Source organism: Procambarus clarkii, chromosome 13, assembly GCF_040958095.1.
Source record: "Procambarus clarkii isolate CNS0578487 chromosome 13, FALCON_Pclarkii_2.0, whole genome shotgun sequence".
NCBI lineage: Eukaryota > Metazoa > Arthropoda > Malacostraca > Decapoda > Cambaridae > Procambarus > Procambarus clarkii.
Genome location: NC_091162.1, coordinates 6,546,127 through 6,572,131, shown reverse-complemented (window position 1 = coordinate 6,572,131; position 26,005 = coordinate 6,546,127). Strand labels below are relative to the sequence as shown.

General features: G+C 48.2%; 2 protein-coding genes across 2 annotated transcripts; both read left to right on the top strand.

Moving 5' to 3' along the window:
- The first annotated feature begins 4,082 nt into the window (after window positions 1-4,082).
- LOC138364549 (platelet binding protein GspB-like) lies at window positions 4,083-5,540 on the top strand. The gene has a single exon (XM_069324204.1). The coding sequence runs from the start codon at window positions 4,083-4,085 to the stop codon at window positions 5,538-5,540; it is 1,458 nt and encodes a 485-aa protein (XP_069180305.1).
- A 13,398-nt stretch (window positions 5,541-18,938) lies between these two features.
- Window positions 18,939-20,474, top strand: LOC123749873 (Krueppel-like factor 2). The gene is made up of 2 exons (XM_045731995.2): window positions 18,939-19,062; window positions 19,297-20,474. Exons 1-2 carry the CDS (start codon window positions 19,045-19,047, stop codon window positions 20,368-20,370), a joined length of 1,092 nt encoding a protein of 363 aa, XP_045587951.2. The 5' UTR covers window positions 18,939-19,044; the 3' UTR covers window positions 20,371-20,474.
- The last annotated feature ends 5,531 nt before the right edge of the window (window positions 20,475-26,005 follow it).

Below are 26,005 nucleotides of genomic sequence, written 5' to 3'. Positions count from 1 at the left end.
CTCATACGTCAGGCTGCGAGCAGCCGCGTCCAACAGCCTGGTTGATCAGTCCAGCAACCAGGAGGCCTGGTCGACGACCGGGCCGCGGGGACACTAAGCCCCGGAAGCACCTCAAGGTAACCTCAAGGTAAGCTTGATACCTGGTTGATGGGGTTCTGGGAGTTCTTCTACTCCCCAAGCCCGGCCCGAGGCCAGGCTCGACTTGTGAGAATTTGGTCCACCAGGCTGTTGCTTGGAGCGGCCCGCAGACCCACATACCCACCACAGCCCGGTTGGTCCGGCACTCCTTGGAGGAATAAATCTAGTTTCCTCTTGAAAATGTCCACGGTTGTTCCGGCAATATTTCTTATGCTCGCTGGGAGGACGTTGAACAACCGCGGACCTCTGATGTTTATACAGTGTTCTCTGATTGCGCCTATGGCACCTCTGCTCTTCACTGGTTCTAATCTACATTTTCTTCCATATCGTTCACTCCAGTACGGTGTTATTTTACTGTGTAGATTTGGTACTTGGCCCTCCAGTATCTTCCAGGTGTATATTATTTGATATCTCTCTCGTCTTCTTTCTAGTGAGTACATTTGGAGGGCTTTGAGACGATCCCAATAATTTAGGTGCTTTATCTCGTCTATGCGTGCCGTATATGTTCTCTGTATTCCCTCTATTTCAGCAATCTCTCCTGCTCTGAAGGGGGAAGTGAGTACTGAGCAGTACTCAAGACGGGACAACACAAGTGAAGCTAAGCCAAGCTTGGCCAAGCCACACATGGCCACTTCTACACAGTTTCAAATGTAAATATGATAGAGCCCAATAGGCTCAGGAATCTATACACTGCTTGATTGATAGTTGAGAGGCGGGACCAAAGAGCCAGAACTCAACCCCCGCAAGCACAACAAGATGAGTACACACACACACACACACACACACACACACACACACACACACACACACACACACACACCTGTTTTTCCTTACCAATCTGAAAATAATTTATAATAATTCAAATCATTCCCAAATATCACCAAATATTTACATAGGAAAATCTTTTTAAAAAGTGATGATAAACTTGACATAAAGTCTGGATAACACGACTAATAATTAATAGAAATCAAACAATGAAAGAATTTTCAAGCATCATAAATCAACTTAAGGAATTTCCTCAGCAAAGTCTGAAAAAAAAAATTAAAGCCTAGTTCTGTAGTCAATAATACGTAGTCGTCTGTATGAGTTGTATGGCAAGAATTTTAGGTACGGAGGGCGGTGTATTATTATGTATAATCTGGAGAGGGTGTGTGTGTGAGTGACGGCCGGTGGTGTGTTTGTTTGTTTGTCTTATATTGTTGTTTAGAACCCCCCCCTCCTTCCCCCCCCCCAACAGGGGGCGGGTCCTCCCGGGGCGGGGATGGTCACTCCCGCTAGTGATCTGTTAGTCTTTGGCTCTAGGTCACTCACCCAGGTCACTTGTCCAGGTCACTCACCCAGGTCACTTGTCCAGGTCACTTGTCCAGGTCACTCACCCAGGGTCACTCCCCCAGTGTCACTCACCCAGGTCACCCACCCAGGTCACTCACCCAGGTCACCCACCCAGGTCACTCACCCAAGGTCACTCCCCCAGGTCACTCACCCAGGTCACTCACCCAGGTCACTCACCCAGGTCATTCCCCCAGGTCACTCACCCAGGTCACTCTCCCAGGTCACTCCCCCAGGTCACTCACCCAGGGTCACTCCCCCAGGTCACTCCCCCAGGTCACTCACGCAGGTAGCTCGTCCAGGTCACTCACCCAGGTCACTCCCCCAGGTCACTCCCCCAGGTCACTCACCCAGGGTCACTCCCCCAGGTCACTCCCCCAGGTCACTCACGCAGGTAACTCGTCCATGTCACAGTGCCAAAGCACTATACCTAAGGGAAGCACAGTATTCCTCACTAACTTACCAGCAGCAGCTCAGACACCGGAGCTCACGGATTGGTTCTTACGACGGCGTTGGACTCACCCGCGGACCCTTATAGGTGTACTCTACGGGATGTACAGGTTGTCTGACGTGTTTGGTGTACTCACCTAGTTGTACTCACCTAGTTGTGCTTGCGGGGGGTTGAGCTCTGGCTCATTGGTCCCGCCTCTCAACCGTCAATCAACAGGTGTACAGGTTCCTCAACTCTGTGTGTGTGTGTGTGTGTGTGTGTGTGTGTGTGTGTGTGTGTGTACTCACCTAGTTGTACTCACCTAGTTGTGCTTGCGGGGGTTGAGCTTTGGCTCTTTGGTCCCGCCTCTGAACTGTCTATCAACAGGTGTACAGGTTCCTGAGCCTATTGGGCTCAATCATATCTACATTTAAAACTGTGTATGGAGTCAGCCTCCACCACATCACTGCCTAATGCATTCCATCCGTTAACTACTCTGACACTGAAAAAGTTCCTTCTAACGTCTCTGTGGCTCATGTGGGTACTCAGTTTCCACCTGTGTCCCCTTGTTCGCGTCCCACCAGTGTTGAATAATTTATCCTTGTTTACCCGGTCGATTCCTCTGAGGATTTTGTAGGTTGTGATCATGTCCCCCCTTACTCTTCTGTCTTCCAGTGTCGTAAGGTGCATTTCCCGCAGCCTTTCCTCGTAACTCATGCCTCTCAGTTCTGGGACTAGTCTAGTGGCATACCTTTGGACTTTTTCCAGCTTCGTCTTGTGCTTGACAAGGTACGGGCTCCATGCTGGGGCCGCATACTCCAGGATTGGTCTTACATATGTGGTGTACAAGATTCTGAATGATTCCTTACACAGGTTCCTGAACGCTGTTCTGATGTTAGCCAGCCTCGCATATGCCGCAGACGTTAATCTTTTTATGTGGGCTTCAGGAGACAGGTTTGGTGTGATATCAACTCCTAGATCTTTCTCTCTGTTCGTTTCATTAAGTACTTCATCTCCTATTCTGTATCCTGTGTTTGGCCTCCTATTTCTACCACCTAGTTTCATTACTTTGCATTTACTCGGGTTGAACTTCAACAGCCATTTGTTGGACCATTCACTCAGTCTGTCTAGGTCATCTTGTAGCCTCCTACTATCGTCCTCAGTTTCAATCCTCCTCATAATTTTTGCATCATCGGCAAACATTGAGAGAAACGATTCTATACCCTCTGGAAGATTATTTACATATATCAGAAACAGTATAGTTCCAAGGACTGACCCCTGCGGTACCCCACTCGTAACGTCTCGCCAATCTGAGACCTCACCCCTCACACTGACTCCTTGTCTCCTGTTACTTAGGTACTCCTGTATCCAACGGAGTACCTTCCCTTTCACTCCAGCCTGCATCTCCAGTTTTTTCACTAGCCTCTTGTGTGGCACTGTGTCAAAGGCTTTCTGACAATCCAAAAATATGCAGTCTGCCCACCCTTCGTGTGTACTCACCTAGTTGTACTCACCTAGTTGTGCTTGCGGGGGGTTGAGCTCTGGCTCATTGGTCCCGCCTCTCAACCGTCAATCAACAGGTGTACAGCTTCCTCAACTCTGTGTGTGTGTGTGTGTGTGTGTGTGTGTGTGTGTGTGTGTGTGTGTGTGTGTGTGTGTGTGTGTACGTGTGTGTGTGTGTGTGTGTGTGTGTGTGTGTGTGTGTGTGTGTGTGTGTGTGTGTGTGTGTGTGTGTGTGTGTGTACGTGTACGTGTGTGTGTGTGTGTGTGTGTGTGTGTGTGTGTGTGTGTGTGTGTGTGTGTGTACGTGTGTGTGTGTGTGTACGTGTGTGTGTGTACGTGTGTGTGTGTGTGTGTGTGTGTGTGTGTGTGTGTGTGTGTGTGTACTCACCTAGTTGTGCTTGCGGGGGTCGAGCTCTGGCTCTTTGGTCCCGCCTCTCAACCGTCAATCAACAGGTGTACAGCTTCCTCAACTGTGTGTATGTGTGTGTGTGTGTGTGTGTGTGTGTGTGTGTGTGTGTGTGTGTGTGTGTGTGTGTGTGTGTGTGTGTGTTCTACAGCTTTTGTGCCTCTTAAATATCATTGGTGGATTATATGCGTTAGTAAGCTCAAAGGGTTTTGTTACAGGTGTATTTGAAATCGTATATGGCGTTTGTTTTCAATATTTTCTTTTTGTGAAGCCATCATGGGTCCTCTCCCAGCATCACTGGACCTCTCCCAGCATCACTGGACCTCTCCCAGCATCACTGGACCTCTCCCAGCATCACTGGACCTCTCCCAGCATCACTGGACTTCTCCCAGCATCACTGGACCTCTCCCAGCATCACTGGACCTCTCCCAGCATCACGGGACCTCTCCCAGCATCACTGGACCTCTCCCAGCATCACTGGTCCTCTCCCAGCATCACTGGTCCTCTCCCAGCATCACTGGACCTCTCCCAGCATCACTGGACTTCTCCCAGCATCACTGGACCTCTCCCAGCATCACTGGACCTCTGCCAGCATCACTGGACCTCTCCCAGCATCACTGGACCTCTCCCAGCATCACTGGACCTCTCCCAGCATCACTGGACCTCTCCCAGCATCATGGGACATCTCCCAGCATCATGGGACCTCTCCCAGCATCACTGGACCTCTCCCAGCATCACTGGACCTCTCCCAGCATCACTGGACCTCTCCCAGCCTCACTGGTCCTCTCCCAGCATCACTGGACCTCTCCCAGCATCATGGGACCTCTCCCAGCATCACTGGACCTCTCCCAGCATCACTGGACCTCTCCCAGCATCACTGGACCTCTCCCAGCATCACTGGACCTCTCCCAGCATCATGGGACCTCTCCCAGCATCACTGGACCTCTCCCAGCCTCACTGGTCCTCTCCCAGCATCACTGGACTTCTCCCAGCATCATGGGACCTCTCCCAGCATCACTGGACCTCTCCCAGCATCACTGGACCTCTCCCAGCATCACTGGATCTCTCCCAGCATCACTGGACTTCTCCCAGCATCATGGGACCTCTCCCAGCATCACTGGACCTCTCCCAGCATCACTGGACCTCTCCCAGCATCACTGGACCTCTCCCAGCATCACTGGAGCTCTCCCAGCATCATGGGACCTCTCCCAGCATCATGGGACCTCTCCCAGCATCATGGGACCTCTCCCAGCATCATGGGACTTCTCCCAGCATCATGGGACCTCTCCCAGCATCACTGGACCTCTCCCAGCATCACTGGACCTCTCCCAGCATCACTGGACCTCTCCCAGCATCATGGGACCCTCCCAGCATCATGGGACCTCTCCCAGCATCATGGGACCTCTCCCAGCATCATGGGACCTCTCCCAGCATCATGGGACCTCTCCCAGCATCATGGGACCTCTCCCAGCATCATGGGACCTCTCCCAGCATCACTGGTCCTCTCCCAGCATCACTGGTCCTCTCCCAGCATCATGGGACCTCTCCCAGCATCATGGGACCTCTCCCAGCATCACTGGACCTCTCCCAGCATCATGGGACCTCTCCCAGCATCATGGGACCTCTCCCAGCATCATGGGACCTCTCCCAGCATCAGCATCTCACGTTATCTCCGACATGTCCGACGATGCTCAAGTGACCCCACAATTAACTCTTTGGATTGGATATAATTAAATCCAAATTTCTAATTATCTCCAGAGGTCGTAAAGGGAACTTACAAGTTTGTGAATATGAATGAAGAGGAGGGAGCCGAGGCGTCACCTCTCAGGGTTCGCACCCCAATATCTTGCACCAGCTCAACCCTCGCTAATGGCAAGATGTTCTTGATATTTTGTGGGTTTCAAATTTCGCCCAAGATTATATATATATATATATATATATATATATATATATATATATATATATATATATATATATATATATATATATATATATATATATATTGGTAGCAGTCTTTCTTGCAAACTTATGTTGTATAATATTACCGAAAGGGTAATATTAATGTTTCTAACACGACTCTTTTCAATGTTTCATGTTTTGAAATATATTACAAAAACAAGAAGACCGCCAACCAACTCATGAAGAACTCTCCAGACACCAAACAGAACGTCTTGAAAGAGACCAACGTCGTCTATGCCTTCATATGCCCACTTGGGGACTGTAAGCCCCAAAGATCTCAGTATATAGGCAAGACAACAACGTCTCTCTCTCTAGGCGATTAACGATGCATAAACAACAGGGCCCCATCAAGGAGCATATAATCTCTTCTCACAACCAGACCATCACCAGAGACATCTTAACAAGCAACACTGAAATATTCGACAGGTACATCGACAACAGAAGACTCGACATCAGCGAGGCACTACACACCAAACAGTCAAGACCAGTAATCAACAACCAGTTAACACATAATTACATTCTAGCCACTTCAAGACCCCGAGCCAACACAGAGACAGGATCCAATGACCCTGCCTTAGACACACAAGGAGCCACAAGCATATAAGGTGATTATCTTGATGCCTGTAATTCCCTATCAATATCCCCTATGTCATGCCACTCATCCACTTGTTCTATACCACCTCACCTAAAGAGAATGTTAGCCTGGGCAAAGCATGGTAAATTAGTCTTTGAGAATGTAAGGAATGACCGTGATAAACGCATCTCAAGGCGTCAGACCAAAAATAGTGTGAACATGAACTTTGGAGAGCTAATTTTTCAACTCCCCCCAACAGTGAAGAAAACCATTAGAAATATTAAAAATATTCGTGTTAGAATCATTAATCATTGACCCTATCGGTCAATTCCACATTACATATATACACAATATATCACCACGACCACACCAGACCTGCTCCTCCACACCTACCCACACACCAGACCTGCTCCTCCACACCTACCCACACACCAGACCTGGTCCTCCACACCTACCCACACACCAGACCTGGTCCTCCACACCTACCCACACACCAGACCTGGTCCTCCACACCTACCCACACACCAGACCTGCTCCTCCACACCTACCCACACACCAGACCTGGTCCTCCACACCTACCCACACACCAGACCTGGTCCTCCACACCTACCCACACACCAGACCTGGTCCTCCACACCTACCCACACACCAGAAAAAATTGTGATTGTCTCATTTGTATTCGAGCGAGGTGTTGAGGTGAGCCCAATTGTTTCGCCCGCACCATAGGTCCTCTCAGGCATAGTAAGTCGACGATTTGTTTATTTACTCGAGAAATACAGACTTATTGCTTGTATAATACAGCCAGTATACAAGCCTTCGCCACGTATGATGTATTGCTTGTATAATACAGCCAGTATACAAGCCTTCGCCACGTATGATGTATTGCTTGTATAATACAGCCAGTATACAAGCCTTCGCCACGTATGATGTATTGCTTGTATAATACAGCCAGTATACAAGCCTTCGCCACGTATGATGTATTGCTTGTATAATACAGCCAGTATACAAGCCTTCGCCACGTATGATGTATTGCTTGTATAATACAGCCAGTATACAAGCCTTCGCCACGTATGATGTATTGCTTGTATAATACAGCCAGTATACAAGCCTTCGCCACGTATGATGTATTGCTTGTATAATACAGCCAGTATACAAGCCTTCGCCACGTATGATGTATTGCTTGTATAATACAGCCAGTATACAAGCCTTCGCCACGTATGATGTATTGCTTGTATAATACAGCCAGTATACAAGCCTTCGCCACGTATGATGTATTGCTTGTATAATACAGCCAGTATACAAGCCTTCGCCACGTATGATGTATTGCTTGTATAATACAGCCAGTATACAAGCCTTCGCCACGTATGATGTATTGCTTGTATAATACAGCCAGTATACAAGCCTTCGCCACGTATGATGTATGTGTGTTATACACATTGCTTGTATAATACAGCCAGTATACAAGCCTTCGCCACGTATGATGTATGTGTGTTATACACATTGCTTGTATAATACAGCCAGTATACAAGCCTTCGCCACGTATGATGTATTGCTTGTATAATACAGCCAGTATACAAGCCTTCGCCACGTATGATGTATTGCTTGTATAATACAGCCAGTATACAAGCCTTCGCCACGTATGATGTATTGCTTGTATAATACAGCCAGTATACAAGCCTTCGCCACGTATGATGTATGTGTGTTATACACATTGCTTGTATAATACAGCCAGTATACAAGCCTTCGCCACGTATGATGTATGTGTGTTATACACATTGCTTGTATAATACAGCCAGTATACAAGCCTTCGCCACGTATGATGTATTGCTTGTATAATACAGCCAGTATACAAGCCTTCGCCACGTATGATGTATTGCTTGTATAATACAGCCAGTATACAAGCCTTCGCCACGTATGATGTATGTGTGTTATACACATTGCTTGTATAATACAGCCAGTATACAAGCCTTCGCCACGTATGATGTATGTGGGTTATACACATTGCTTGTATAATACAGCCAGTATACAAGCCTTCGCCACGTATGATGTATGTGTGTTATACACATTGCTTGTATAATACAGCCAGTATACAAGCCTTCGCCACGTATGATGTATGTGTGTTATACACATTGCTTGTATAATACAGCCAGTATACAAGCCTTCGCCACGTATGATGTATGTGTGTTATACACATTGCTTGTATAATACAGCCAGTATACAAGCCTTCGCCACGTATGATGTATGTGTGTTATACACATTGCTTGTATAATACAGCCAGTATACAAGCCTTCGCCACGTATGATGTATGTGTGTTATACACATTGCTTGTATAATACAGCCAGTATACAAGCCTTCGCCACGTATGATGTATGTGTGTTATACACATTGCTTGTATAATACAGCCAGTATACAAGCCTTCGCCACGTATGATGTATGTGTGTTATACACATTGCTTGTATAATACAGCCAGTATACAAGCCTTCGCCACGTATGATGTATGTGTGTTATACACATTGCTTGTATAATACAGCCAGTATACAAGCCTTCGCCACGTATGATGTATGTGTGTTATACACATTGCTTGTATAATACAGCCAGTATACAAGCCTTCGCCACGTATGATGTATGTGTGTTATACACATTGCTTGTATAATACAGCCAGTATACAAGCCTTCGCCACGTATGATGTATGTGTGTTATACACATTGCTTGTATAATACAGCCAGTATACAAGCCTTCGCCACGTATGATGTATGTGTGTTATACACATTGCTTGTATAATACAGCCAGTATACAAGCCTTCGCCACGTATGATGTATGTGTGTTATACACATTGCTTGTATAATACAGCCAGTATACAAGCCTTCGCCACGTATGATGTATGTGTGTTATACACATTGCTTGTATAATACAGCCAGTATACAAGCCTTCGCCACGTATGATGTATGTGTGTTATACACATTGCTTGTATAATACAGCCAGTATACAAGCCTTCGCCACGTATGATGTATGTGTGTTATACACATTGCTTGTATAATACAGCCAGTATACAAGCCTTCGCCACGTATGATGTATGTGTGTTATACACATTGCTTGTATAATACAGCCAGTATACAAGCCTTCGCCACGTATGATGTATGTGGGTTATACACAGGAATGGAGCAATAAAGAGGATAGAGTAGTCTCTGGCCTCACAGGTGATCATGAGGGTGGTAACGTTTGGGCAGTAATAGACTAACACTCCATAAACAATTGTGTTGAGGACCCGACACTTCACCTCATCCCATATCTCTGAGGACCCTCTCCAGGATTCCCGTTCATTGAGGGCCCTATGCTGGGACCCTCAATGTGGGGCCTATGTGGCTCACTGTGCAGATATTCCTGTTACTGGGGGCCCTGTACACTGACCTCTTCCAGTGGGGCCCTGTACACTGACCTCTTCCAGTGGGGCCCTGAACAGGGACCTCCTCCAGTAGGGCCCTGTACACTGACCTCCTCCAGTGGGGCCCTGAACAGGGACCTCCTCCAGTAGGGCCCTGTACACTGACCTCCTCCAGTGGGGCCCTGAACAGGGACCTCCTCCAGTGGGGCCCTGAACAGGGACCTCCTCCAGTGGGGCCCTGAACAGGGACCTCCTCCAGTGGGGCCCTGTACACTGACCTCCTCCAATGAGGCCCTGTACACTGACCTCCTCCAGTGGGGCCCTGAACAGGGACCTCCTCCAGTGGGGCCCTGTACACTGACCTCCTCCAGTGGGGCCCTGTACACTGACCTCCTCCAGTGGGGCCCTGTACACTGACCTCCTCCAGTGGGGCCCTGTACACTGACCTCCTCCAGTGGGGCCCTGAACAGGGACCTCCTCCAGTGGGGCCCTGTACACTGACCTCCTCCAGTGGGGCCCTGTACACTGACCTCCTCCAGTGGGGCCCTGTACACTGACCTCCTCCAGTGGGGCCCTGTACACTGACCTCCTCCAGTGGGGCCCTGTACACTGACCTCCTCCAGTGGGGCCCTGAACAGGGACCTCCTCCAGTGGGGCCCTGAACAGGGACCTCCTCCAGTGGGGCCCTGAACACTGACCTCTTCCAGTGGGGCCCTGAACACTGACCTCCTCCAGTGGGGCCCTGAACAGGGACCTCCTCCAGTGGGGCCCTGAACAGGGACCTCCTCCAGTGGGGCCCTGTACACTGACCTCTTCCAGTGGGGCCCTGAACACTCACCTCCTCCAGTGGGGCCCTGAACAGGGACCTCCTCCAGTGGGGCCCTGAACACTGACCTCCTCCAGTGGGGCCCTGTACACTGACCTCTTCCAGTGGGGCCCTGAACACTGACCTCTTCCAGTGGGGCCCTGTACACTGACCTCTTCCAGTGGGGCCCTGTACACTGACCTCTTCCAGTGGGACCCTGTACACTGACCTCTTCCAGTGGGGCCCTGAACAGGGACCTCCTCCAGTGGGGCCCTGAACAGGGACCTCCTCCAGTGGGGCCCTGAACAGGGACCTCCTCCAGTGGGGCCCTGAACAGGGACCTCCTCCAGTGGGGCCCTGAACAGGGACCTCCTCCAGTGGGGCCCTGAACAGGGACCTCCTCCAGTGGGGCCCTGAACAGGGACCTCCTCCAGTGGGGCCCTGAACACTGACCTCTTCCAGTGGGGCCCTGAACACTGACCTCTTCCAGTGGGGCCCTGAACACTGACCTCCTCCAGTGGGGCCCTGTACACTGACCTCTTCCAGTGGGGCCCTGAACACTGACCTCTTCCAGTGGGGCCCTGAACACTGACCTCTTCCAGTGGGGCCCTGTACACTGACCTCTTCCAGTGGGGCCCTGAACAGGGACCTCCTCCAGTGGGGCCCTGAACAGGGACCTCCTCCAGTGGGGCCCTGAACAGGGACCTCCTCCAGTGGGAGACTATGGTATGAGGGCCCCTGTGGACAACGAGCATGGTTCCCTAACCCTTCACTCCGTCCTGGTACCCTAGTTCCGTGCCCCCATGCCCTGACAAGTGGTGTAGGAGCAGGGCCTTGCCCTTGATAAATGCCCTGGCCCTGTTGGTCCGCTCCTCCAGGTGTCCTGCCACCAGCCCCTGCTGCCCTGGGGCTGTCTTCCCTTCACCCCCCCCCCCCCCCCCCGCTCCCTGCACTATACTGTGTGGTGTCAACATTACACCACACTGCACCTGCACCACCACACTGCACCTGCACCACCACACTGCTGCCACCATAAAACAATACAACGCTCCACCATACACACCACAATACAACACACCACAATACAACACACCACAATACAACACCACCACAATACAACACACCACAATACAACACACTACAATACAACACCACCACAATACACCACCACCACAATACAACACCACTACAATACACCACCACCACAATACACCACCACCACAATACAACACCATCACAATACACCACCACCACAATACAACACCACCACAATACACCACCACCACAATACAACACCATCACAATACACCACCACCACAATACACCACCACCACAATACACCACCACCACAATACAACACCACCACAATACACCACCACCACAATACAACACCACCACAATACAACACCACCACAATACAACACCACCACAATACACCACCACCACAATACAACACCATCACAATACAACACCACCACAATACAACACACCACAATACACCACCACCACAATACACCACCACCACAATACAACACCACCACAATACAACACCACCACAATACACCACCACCACAATACAACACCACCACAATACAACACCACCACAATACAACACCACCACAATACACCACCACCACAATACAACACCATCACAATACAACACACCACAATACACCACCACCACAATACACCACCACCACAATACAACACCACCACAATACACCACCACCACAATACAACACCACCACAATACAACACACCACAATACACCACCACCACAATACACCACCACCACAATACACCACCACCACAATACAACACCACCACAATACAACACCACCACAATACAACACCACCACAATACAACACCACCACAATACAACACCACCACAATACAACACACCACAATACACCACCACAATACAACACCACCACAATACACCACCACAATACAACACACCACAATACACCACCACAATACAACACCACCACAATACACCACCACAATACAACACCACCACAATACAACACCACCACAATACAACACACCACAATACAACACCATCACAATACAACACCACCACAATACAACACCACCACAATACAACACCACCACAATACAACACCACCACAATACAACACCACCACAATACAACACCACTACAATACACCACCACCACAATACAACACCACCACAATACACCACCACCACAATACAACACACCACAATACAACACCACCACAATACAACACCACTACAATACACCACCACCACAATACAACACCACCACAATACACCACCACCACAATACAACACACCACAATACAACACCACCACAATACACCACCACCACAATACAACACCACCACAATACAACACCACCACAATACAACACCACTACAATACAACACCACCACAATACAACACCCCACAATACAACACCACCACAATACAACACACCACAATACAACACCACCACAATACAACACCACCACAATACAACACCACCACAATACAACACCACCACAATACAACACCACCACAATACAACACCACCACAATACAACACCACCACAATACAACACCACCACAATACAACACCACCACAATACACCACCATCACAATACAACACCACCACAATACAACACACCACAATACAACACCACCACAATACACCACCACCACAATACAACACCACTACAATACAACACCACCACAATACACCACCACCACAATACAACACCACTACAATACACCACCACCACAATACAACACCACCACAATACAACACCATCACAATACAACACCACCACAATACAACACACCACAATACAACACCACCACAATACAACACCACCACAATACAACACACCACAATACAACACCACTACAATACAACACCACCACAATACAACACACCACAATACACCACCACCACAATACAACACCACCACAATACAACACCACCACAATACAACACCACCACAATACAACACACCACAATACAACACCACCACAATACACCACCACCACAATACACCACCACCACAATACAACACCACCACAATACAACACCACTACAATACAACACCACCACAATACACCACCACCACAATACAACACCACCACAATACAACACCACTACAATACACCACCACCACAATACAACACACCACAATACACCACCACCACAATACAACACCACCACAATACAACACCACTACAATACACCACCACCACAATACAACACCACCACAATACAACACCACTACAATACACCACCACCACAATACAACACCACTACAATACACCACCACCACAATACAACACACCACAATACAACACACCACAATACACCACCACCACAATACACCACCACCACAATACACCACCACCACAATACAACACACCACAATACACCACCACCACAATACACCACCACCACAATACACCACCACCACAATACAACACACCACCACCACCACCACCACAATACAACACCACCACAATACAACACCACTACAATACACCACCACCACAATACACCACCACCACAATACAACACCACTACAATACACCACCACCACAATACACCACCACCACAATACAACACCACCACAATACAACACTCCACAATACACCACCACCACAATACACCACCACCACAATACAACACCACCACAATACAACACCACCACAATACACCACCACCACAATACACCACCACAATACACCACCACCACAATACACCACCACCACAATACAACACACCACAATACACCACCACCACAATACACCACCACCACAATACACCACCACCACAATACACCACCACCACAATACAACACACCACAATACACCACCACCACAATACACCACCACCACAATACAACACCACCACAATACAACACCACTACAATACACCACCACCACAATACACCACCACCACAATACAACACCACCACAATACAACACCACCACAATACACCACCACCACAATACACCACCACCACAATACACCACCACCACAATACACCACCACCACAATACAACACACCACAATACACCACCACCACAATACACCACCACCACAATACACCACCACCACAATACAACACACCACAATACACCACCACCACAATACACCACCACCACAATACAACACCACCACAATACAACACCACTACAATACACCACCACCACAATACACCACCACCACAATACAACACCACTACAATACACCACCACCACAATACACCACCACCACAATACAACACACCACAATACACCACCACCACAATACACCACCACCACAATACACCACCACCACAATACACCACCACCACAATACAACACCACTACAATACACCACCACCACAATACAACACCACCACAATACAACACCACCACAATACAACACCACCACAATACAACACCACCACAATACACCACCACCACAATACACCACCACCACAATACAACACCACCACAATACAACACCACCACAATACAACACCACCACAATACAACACCACCACAATACAACACCACTACAATACAACACACCACAATACAACACCCCTACAATACAACACCATCATAATACAACACCACCACAATACAACACCCCACAATACAACACACCACAATACAACACCCCTACAATACAACACCACCACAATACAACACCACCACAATACAACACACCACAATACAACACCCCTACAATACAACACCATCATAATACAACACACCATAACAATACAACACACCACAATACAACACCACCACAATACAACACCACCACAATACAACACCATCACAATACAACACCATCATAATACAACACACCATAACAATACAACACACCACAATACAACACCATCACAATACAACACCACCACAATACAACACCCCACAATACAACACCACAATACAACACCCCACCACAATACAACACCACCACCACAATACAACACCACCACAATACAACACCCCACAATACAACACCCCACAATACAACACCCCACAATACAACACCAGCACAATACAACACCCCACAATACAACACCCCACAATACAACACCAGCACAATACAACACACCACAATACAACAACACCACCACAATACAACACCCCACCACAATACAACACCACCACAATACAACACCCCACAATACAACACCAGCACAATACAACACCCCACAATACAACAACACCACAATACAACACACCACAATACAACACCCCTCAATACAACACTACAATACAACACCCCACAATACAACACCACAATACAACACACCACAATACAACACACCACAATACAACACTACAATACAACACCCCTCAATACAACACTACAATACAACACCCCACAATACAACACACCACAATACAACACTACAATACAACACCCCTCAATACAACACACCACAATACAACACTACAATACAACACCCCTCAATACAACACTACAATACAACACCCCACAATACAACACACCACAATACAACACTACAATACAACACCCCACAATACAACACACCACAATACAACACTACAATACAACACCCCTCAATACAACACTACAATACAACACCCCACAATACAACACACCACAATACAACACACCACAATACAACACCACCACAATACAACACACCACAATACAACACCACCACAATACAACACCAGCACAATACAACACACCACAATACAACACCACAATACAACACCCCACAATACAACACCACAATACAACACACCACAATACAACAACACCACAATACAACACACCACAATACAACACCACAATACAACACACCACAATACAACAACACCACAATACAACACACCACAATACAACAACACCACAATACAACACACCACAATACAACACACCACAATACAACACCACAATACAACACACCACAATACAACACCAGCACAATACAACAACACCACAATACACACCACAATACAACAACACCACAATACAACACCACCACAATACAACACCACAATACAACACCTCACCACAATACAACAGCACAATACAACACCCCCACAATACACACCACAATACAACACCCCCACAATACAACACCCCACAATACAGCACGACCACAATACACACCACAATACAACACCCCACAATACAACACCACAATACAACACCTCACCATACACACCACAATACAACACAACAATACAACACCTCACCATACACACCACAATACAACACCCCCACAATACAACACCCCACAATACAGCACGACCACAATACACACCACAATACAACACCACAATACAACACCTCACCATACACACCACAATACAACACCTCCACAATAGAACACACCACAGTACAACACACCACAGTACAACACCACCACAATACAACACTCCACAATACAACACACCACAATACAACACCCCACAATACAACACCACCACAATACAACACCCCACAATACAACACCACCACAATACAACACCCCACAATACAACACCACCACAATACAACACACCACAATACAACACCACCACAATACAACACCACCACAATACAACACCCCACACCACAATACAACACCACCACAATACAACACCACCACAATACAACACACCACAATACAACACCCCACAATACAACACCACCACAATACAACACACCACAATACAACACCCCACAATACAATACCACCACAATACAACACACCACAATACAACACCACCACAATACAACACACCACAATACAACACCACCACAATACAACACCACCACAATACAACACCCCACAATACAATACCACCACAATACAACACACCACAATACAACACCACCACAATACAACACACCACAATACAACACCACCACAATACAACACACCACAATACAACACCCCACAATACAACACCACCACAATACAACACCCCACAATACAACACCACCACAATACAACACCCCACAATACAACACCACCACAATACAACACACCACAATACAACACACCACAATACAACACCACCACAATACAACACCCCACAATACAACACACCACCACAATACAACACAGCACAATACAACACCCCACAATACAACACCCCACAATACAACACCCCCACAATACACCACCACAATACAAGACCCCAGCACAATACAACACCACCACCACAATACAAGACCCCACCACAATACAACACACCACAATACAACACCCCACAATACAAGACCCCCACAATACACCACCACCACCACCACAATACAAGACCCCAGCACAATACAACACCACCACCACAATACAAGACCCCACCACAATACAACACCCCACAATACAACACCACCACAACAGTACTGCACATGGCTCAGGTATTTCCTGGTGGTTATCGTGGGTGCCATCAACCACCGGAGCTGCTCCTCACTGTACCTGCACTTAAGGGCTACTGCATTCACTAAGCCCACACCATCTATCACCGCCTGTAACTGCCCATCAGGACGGGTATTGGAGCTATTGTCTGAGTGCGCCGCCCCGGGCCAGGGATGAGCCCGCCGACGATAGACTTAATTGATCCTTGCTACGGATCACCTTGTGGCAAACTATCCCAGGACCACAAGGACGCCCTCCCTTACACACCTTTGTATGGATTGTGCCCTTGTTGCTCTGGTGGGAAGCATTTTAGCCCTTGTAAGGCATCAAACTGCCCAGAGAATTTGGTTCCTGGCGAACTGCCACACACCGCCACCTACTGGATTACTCTATCATGTTTTCCCTTTGCTAAACGCTAAAAAATTTAACATTGCTCTTTATTCAAAAATGTTAATAATGTAATACGATAATTGACGATAAATTACTGGCAATGGCTGTTAAATAAACATGTTGGTAAAAGGCAGCAATGATGTTTGTGACAACGATCAGACGGCACGTGCCCGCAGGCCTGGACGCTGATTGGTTCCCTGTGCCAGAGATCCTCCTATCTACTCTGTGATTGGAGGAGATGCCCCTCTGAGTGTCGCTGATTGGCCAGCGATGATGTCAGCATTTAAAATGTCCAGTGAATGACGGGTACCCAGGCCAGGCTACGGCCCGTACGCCAACTTTCTTACGCTTCACACACACAAATTTCCCCATAAATCATGTCTCATAACCCAAACGTTTCCGTTAATACTGAAAACTCATCAGAAATGTTCGGTAGAAGTGAAGAAGCTGTTGATGGGAAGCTTAGAAAGGTTATTATAGTCGGAGGAGACGACCAGACGAGGCTCGAGACGACCAAAGAAAGATCTTGATGGAACGCGACGATGGACAGAGGAATTAGGCTGTTGTGGGAGGCGTCGCGCGTGCCGCCACACGACTGGAAAATAAGAACAGGTGCAAAGGTACAGGTGAGAAACAGTTGAAGCGACGGAGCCGGTGCGTGAGGAGGTGTAGCACCTGTGTTCCGTGTTGTCTTGTTATCATACACCTGTGTGAGGGCCCCTGAGTGTGCCCCGCCGCACCTGTGTCTGGGCCATGGCCGATTACCTCGATGTGAGTCTTTACTGAGGCACTGAAAACTTTACAGTTATCTTGAGGTGCTCACACGCGCCAACTACAGTGAAATTATTGACTGAAAAGGTTATTGGTGATTTGTAGATTACGTTGATTAGTCCGGTGATTTGTCCGGTGATTTGTCCGGTGATTTGTCCGGTGATTTGACCGGTGATTTGACCGGTGATTGAGGGGTTGGCTGTGTGACTAACTCTGTCTCTCTCATCCTTTCAGATGTGGCATGATATAGAGACTGTCCTCTTGGGGGATATCAAATTCTCCACCACCGATAGCACCAACCCTGCCTTCACGCCTCCCGCCCACCCACACCCGCCCACGCACCCACAGCCGCCCACACAGCCGCCCACACACCCACAGCCACATCTACACCCACAGCCCCACACCCAGGTACACCCACTGACACATCAACTCTTACATCACTCGCCCAGCCACCCACAGCCGCCCACGCCCACCCACCAGCCGCCCACACAGCCAGCCACCACCTCGCCAGTGGCCGGAGTGCCCACAGCAGGTGTGGGCGTGTGTCAGGCCGCCCCCCGCACCCACTCGCCTGCATCAGGAGACGTGGGCGGCGCCAGCTACCCGCCCACCTTCCCCGCCCACCAGTGGCGCGTCAAGAGTGAGTACGGGGAGCAGGTGGCGCCAGAGGCCAGCTGGGAGTACAAGGACAGTACCTCCTGGACCGAGTACTATCCGGCTACTGACCCCGGCCTGCAGTACGGCTACTTCCCCTCTACCCCGCCCTATCCGGCCGACCTCTACCCACCCTCCAGCTCCACCCAGCCGCCCTATCCGTCAGGACTATCCGCCATATCCACCAATCCACTCCTGACGCCGCCGTCATCGCCCTCCCTCATGGGTGGCCATGTGCCACCTGGCCTCAGTGGCCCTCTGCCGCCCAACATGGCCACCTGCCTGCCCATCGGGCTCCCACACGGCTTCCCGACGGCCCCGACGCAGCAGCAGCCGCCCAGCAAGCCCAAAACCCGACGCAGACGCACGTGGACGCGACGCAAGGCCATCATCCACACCTGCAGCCACACCGGCTGCGCCAAGACGTACGCCAAGTCGTCACACCTGAAGGCACACATGAGGACCCACACCGGAGAGAAGCCCTACACCTGCGACTGGAAGGGTTGCGGCTGGAAGTTCGCGCGCTCCGACGAGCTCACGCGACACTACCGCAAGCACACGGGTGACAGACCCTTCCAGTGCCGCCTCTGTGAGCGGGCTTTTTCTCGCTCAGACCACCTTAGTCTGCACATGAAGCGGCACATGGCCCTCTGAAGCTGTCATGAAGCGTCACATGGCCCTCTGAAGCTGTCATGAAGCGTCACATGGCCCTCTGAAGCTGTCATGAAGCGTCACATGGCCCTCTGAGGCTGTCATGAAGCGTCACATGGCCCTCTGAAGCTGTCATGAAGCGTCACATGGCCCTCTGAAGCTGTCATGAAGCGTCACATGGCCCTCTGAAGCTGTCATGAAGCGTCACATGGCCCTCTGAGGCTGTCATGAAGCGGCACATGGCCCTCTGAAGCTGTCATGAAGCGTCACATGGCCCTCTGAAGCTGTCATGAAGCGTCACATGGCCCTCTGAGGCTGTCATGAAGCATCACATGGCCCTCTGAAGCTGTCATGAAGCGGCACATGGCCCTCTGAAGCTGTCATGAAGCGTCACATGGCCCTCTGAAGCTGTCATGAAGCGTCACATGGCCCTCTGAAGCTGTCATGACGCGTCACATGGCCCTCTGAAGCTGTCATGAAGCGGCACATGGCCCTCTGAAGCTGTCATGACGCGTCACATGGCCCTCTGAAGCTGTCATGAAGCGTCACATGGCCCTCTGAAGCTGTCATGACGCGTCACATGGCCCTCTGAAGCTGTCATGAAGCGGCACATGGCCCTCTGAAGCTGTCATGACGCGTCACATGGCCCTCTGAAGCTGTCATGAAGCGTCACATGGCCCTCTGAAGCTGTCATGACGCGTCACATGGCCCTCTGAAGCTGTCATGAAGCGGCACATGGCCCTCTGAAGCTGTCATGACGCGTCACATGGCCCTCTGAAGCTGTCATGAAGCGTCACATGGCCCTCTGAAGCTGTCATGAAGCGGCACATGGCCCTCTGAAGCTGTCATGACGCGTCACATGGCCCTCTGAAGCTGTCATGAAGCGTCACATGGCCCTCTGAAGCTGTCATGAAGCGGCACATGGCCCTCTGAAGCTGTCATGACGCGTCACATGGCCCTCTGAAGCTGTCATGAAGCATCACATGGCCCTCTGAAGCTGTCATGAAGCGGCACATGGCCCTCTGAAGCTGTCATGACGCGTCACATGGCCCTCTGAAGCTGTCATGAAGCGGCACATGGCCCTCTGAAGCTGTCATGATGCGTCACATGGCCCTCTGAAGCTGTCATGAAGCGGCACATGGCCCTCTGAAGCTGTCATGAAGCGGCACATGGCCCTCTGAAGCTGTCATGACGCGTCACATGGCCCTCTGAAGCTGTCATGAAGCGGCACATGGCCCTCTGAAGCTGTCATGATGCGTCACATGGCCCTCTGAAGCTGTCATGAAGCGGCACATGGCCCTCTGAAGCTGTCATGAAGCGGCACATGGCCCTCTGAAGCTGTCATGACGCGTCACATGGCCCTCTGAAGCTGTCATGAAGCGTCACATGGCCCTCTGAAGCTGTCATGAAGCGTCACATGGCCCTCTGAAGCTGTCATGACGCGTCACATGGCCCTCTGAAGCTGTCATGACGCGCCACATGGCCCTCTGAAGCTGTCATGAAGCGGCACATGGCCCTCTGAAGCTGTCATGACGCGTCACATGGCCCTCTGAAGCTGTCATGATGCGTCACATGGCCCTCTGAAGCTGTCATGACGCGGCACATGGCCCTATGAAGCTGTCATGAAGCGGCACATGGCCCTCTGAAGCTGTCATGACGCCTCACATGGCCCTCTGAAGCTGTCATGACGCGTCACATGGCCCTCTGAAGCTGTCATGAACCGTCACATGGCTCTCTAAGCCGTCACATGTCACTGACATGGGAAATGAAACAGTTTCGAGTGTCAAGTGAAGTGGTATGTGGCCTGAGTAGCGTACAGTGCCACATTGCCCTCTGAGCCTATCACATGACCTTTGACCCTCAGGGCCGCATATGGCCCTCAGAGACTCACATGGCCCTCAGAGACTCACATGGCCCTCAGAGCCACATATAATGAGTCACAAACTTCACAATACAGTGCCATATGTACTTAAAGAAACCTAACAATCTCAGGAGCGTTGCCGAAGTGGCAATTGACCCTTAAACTGTGCCATAGACTCTTAAGAGTCTTCCCAGAGCGTCAGGCTCTTAAGAGTGAAACAAACCTCAGGCTCGCTAACGAGGCTAACTCTTAGCGAACAATGGTAATTTATAATTGATCTCGTGACAGTTAAATTGGAAAGAGGCTTAGTTTGTATCGTCTAATGTTTCTCTGTGTCTCTGTCTGTATCTGTCTGTATCTGTCTGTCTCAGCCTCCGTCCGTGTATGGTGTATAAGTATAACCTTCAACTCTAGTCATACAAGGGCATTACAGCCGGTACTGCTGTACCGTGTTTGTGTCTATAAGAAAAATGTATATAACTATTTTGTACCTTTTATATCGAATACCTAAATAAAAATTTCCATATTATTTGTGTTTTGATAATTATCCAAATGAATGTATATTAATGAAGTAACATTAATATTTTAAATATATACATATACATGTACGAGCGTATGTATAAGACTTTTGCCTCGTATATAGTACGAAATTCAGAGACAAATGGTGAAATTAGTGATTTACGGTTCTTATAAGTCCTGAGATAATATATTATATTATAATATAATATATTATATTATAATATAATATATTATATGCATAAACAAAATCGTACTTCCATTTTTATAATATAAATTCCCCCAATATATATATCTTCTGTAATAAGTATATTAAACAGAAACTCGAGAAGTTGTGTAGCATTATAATGCTTCATAACATTATATCTAAGAAAATTAAATTTTGGTTTAAATAAATTATACAAGCGCAAGGGGCCTCGTAGCCTGGTGGATAGCGCGCAGGACTCGTAATTCTGTGGCGCGGGTTCGATTCCCGCATGAGGCAGAAACAAATGGGCAAAGTTTCTTTCACCCTGAATGCCCCTGTTACCTAGCAGTAAATAGGTACCTGGGAGTTAGTCAGCTGTCACGGGCTGCTTCCTGGGGGTGGAGGCCTGGTCGAGGACCGGGCCGCGGGGACACTAAAAAGCCCCGAAATCATCTCAAGATAACCCTCAAGATAGCATAAATATATGATCAATTTATTGCAATTTTTTTTAATTGTTTTAAGATAATTGAAACAGATTATTGATCAGTCAATAACAGAGAGAGAGAGAGAGAGAGAGAGAGAGAGAGAGAGAGAGAGAGAGAGAGAGAGAGAGAGAGAGAGAGAGAGAGAGAGAGAGAGAGAGAGAGAGAGAAGGGGTAAGAGAGAGAAGCAGGAGCAGAGAGCAAGAGGAAATTAGTAGGGAAGATAGAGAGAGGAAGATCGAGGGAAAGAGAGGGAAAGAGAAAGAGAGAAAGAGAGAGGGACAGACAAACTAGGAGAAAGATAGAGACCGACTGAATTAATGATCAATACAATCTGGAACATATACTGATAAAGAGGGCGAACAAGGAGCTGGAACAGGAAGATAAACATGAAAAAATGAAGTACCGAGAGAGGATAAAGATGGTAACTTGAGAGCATCTTGGATTATAAGTCACGTCTGACAAACTTGATCAAGTTCTATGCCATAGCCACTAAAATATATCAGGACAAAGAAGGCTGGGTAGACTGCATCTTCCTAGACTGTCAGAAAACATCTGATATTGTTGCAGGCGAGGAGTCACAATAACGTGGCTGAAGTATGTTGACCAGACCACACACTAGAAGTTGAAGGGACGACGACGTTTCGGTCCGTCCTGGACCATTCTCAAGTCGATTGTGAGAATCGACTCACAATCGACTTGAGAATGGTCCAGGACGGACCGAAACGTCGTCGTCCCTTCAACTTCTAGTGTGTGGTCTGGTCAACATCTGATATTGTTCAATGTGAAAGTTGTATAAAATAGACTCACACGATGGGATAACTGGGCGAAGGAGCACTTGACACAGATGAAACAAAAGTCCCCCACTTAGAGGTATCGAACCTGGGCAAGGTGACCAGGTGAAGACGTCCCAAAGGTTCTTGTACCACCATCAGTATTCTTACTTTATGTGAAAGACTTACTAAAGGTAGTGAGTCTGAACACGTCAATGATATCCAAACCTACACGTCAAAACATTAAGAAAATTCGACGTTTCGCTCCGTTCAGCGTCTTCAGTCATATTAATGGTTCAGTCAAGATCGAAATGTCGTCATTTCTTTATTTTCTGTGTAGCTTATCATATCTTCAGTCAGGTTATTATGAGTTATCGTCTGAACAAGTCAGGATATTGTCAGTTATCGTCTGAACAAGTCAGGATATTGTCAGTTATCGTCTGAACAAGTCAGGATATTGTCAGTTATCGTCTGAACAAGTCAGGATATTGTCAGTTATCGTCTGAACAAGTCAGTGTATTGTCAGTTATCGTCTGAACAAGTCAGGATATTGTCAGTTATCGTCTGAACAAGTCAGGATATTGTCAGTTATCGTCTGAACAAGTCAGGATATTGTCAGTTATCGTCTGAACAAGTCAGTGTATTGTCAGTTATCGTCTGAACAAGTCAGGATATTGTCAGTTATCGTCTGAACAAGTCAGGATATTGTCAGTTATCGTCTGAACAAGTCAGTGTATTGTCAGTTATCGTCTGAACAAGTCAGTGTATTGTCAGATATCGTCTGAACAAGTCAGTGTATTGTCAGTTATCGTCTGAACAAGTCAGTGTATTGTCAGTTATCGTCTGAACAAGTCAGTGTATTGTCAGTTATCGTCTGAACAAGTCAGTGTATTGTCAGTTATCGTCTGAACAAGTCAGTGTATTGTCAGTTATCGTCTGAACAAGTCAGTGTATTGTCAGTTATCGTCTGAACAAGTCAGTGTCTGCATGTGATACAAAACTAACTAAATATGTAAACACCGAAGAGGATTGCAGAAAATGACAACAAGATCTTGATAAAGTCTAGGAATGGCTTTTAGATTTCAACAGCAATATGTGTAATGAAGTTTAAGATAGGAACGGGAGTAAAGGGTTGGAGTGTGTTTGTGAGGCGGACACTAACACCAGACACACAAACAAACTGTTGCTGCTACCTTGTTTACCCTGTAAATGAGGTAAATCCCTGAGGTACCCTCAATGAGGTACCCTGTAAATGAGGTACCCTGTAAATGAGGTACCCTGTAAATGAGGTACCCTGTAAATGAGGTACCCTGTAAATGAGGTACCCTGTAAATGAGGTACCCTCAATGAGGTACCCTCAATGAGGTACCCTCAATGAGGTACCCTGTAAATGAGATAATATCTTGAGAACCGGACCTGTGGTGCTCTTGAGGGTGGTGCTGGGTCCTCCCCGAACTCCTAAGTTAACCACCATAACTACCACCACTACTACCACCACAACTACCACCACAACTACCACCACAACTCATCATAGAGACATCATGGGCTCATCAACCAGTAGGGGGATGAAGATGTTGGATGATGAGCATCAAGACAGATGCTCACATCATGACCTTCTTGTCAGGGTCAATATATTGAATGGGGTCCACAGTTGTCAGCGTGTACCCATTAGACGGGACCAGCTCCCCCATTTGTTAGTGCCTGCGGGTGACGGCCGGCCTCTCTCTACCCTACACTCATCTGTATATATATACACTTAGTGTAGGGTGTGTGTGTGTGTGTGTGTGTGTGTGTGTGTGTGTGTGTGTGTGTGTGTGTG

Excerpts from the sequence above, each read along its gene's own strand:
- LOC138364549 (XM_069324204.1), top strand. The coding sequence starts at position 4,083 with ATGGGTCCTCTCCCAGCATCACTGGACCTCTCCCAGCATCACTGGACC.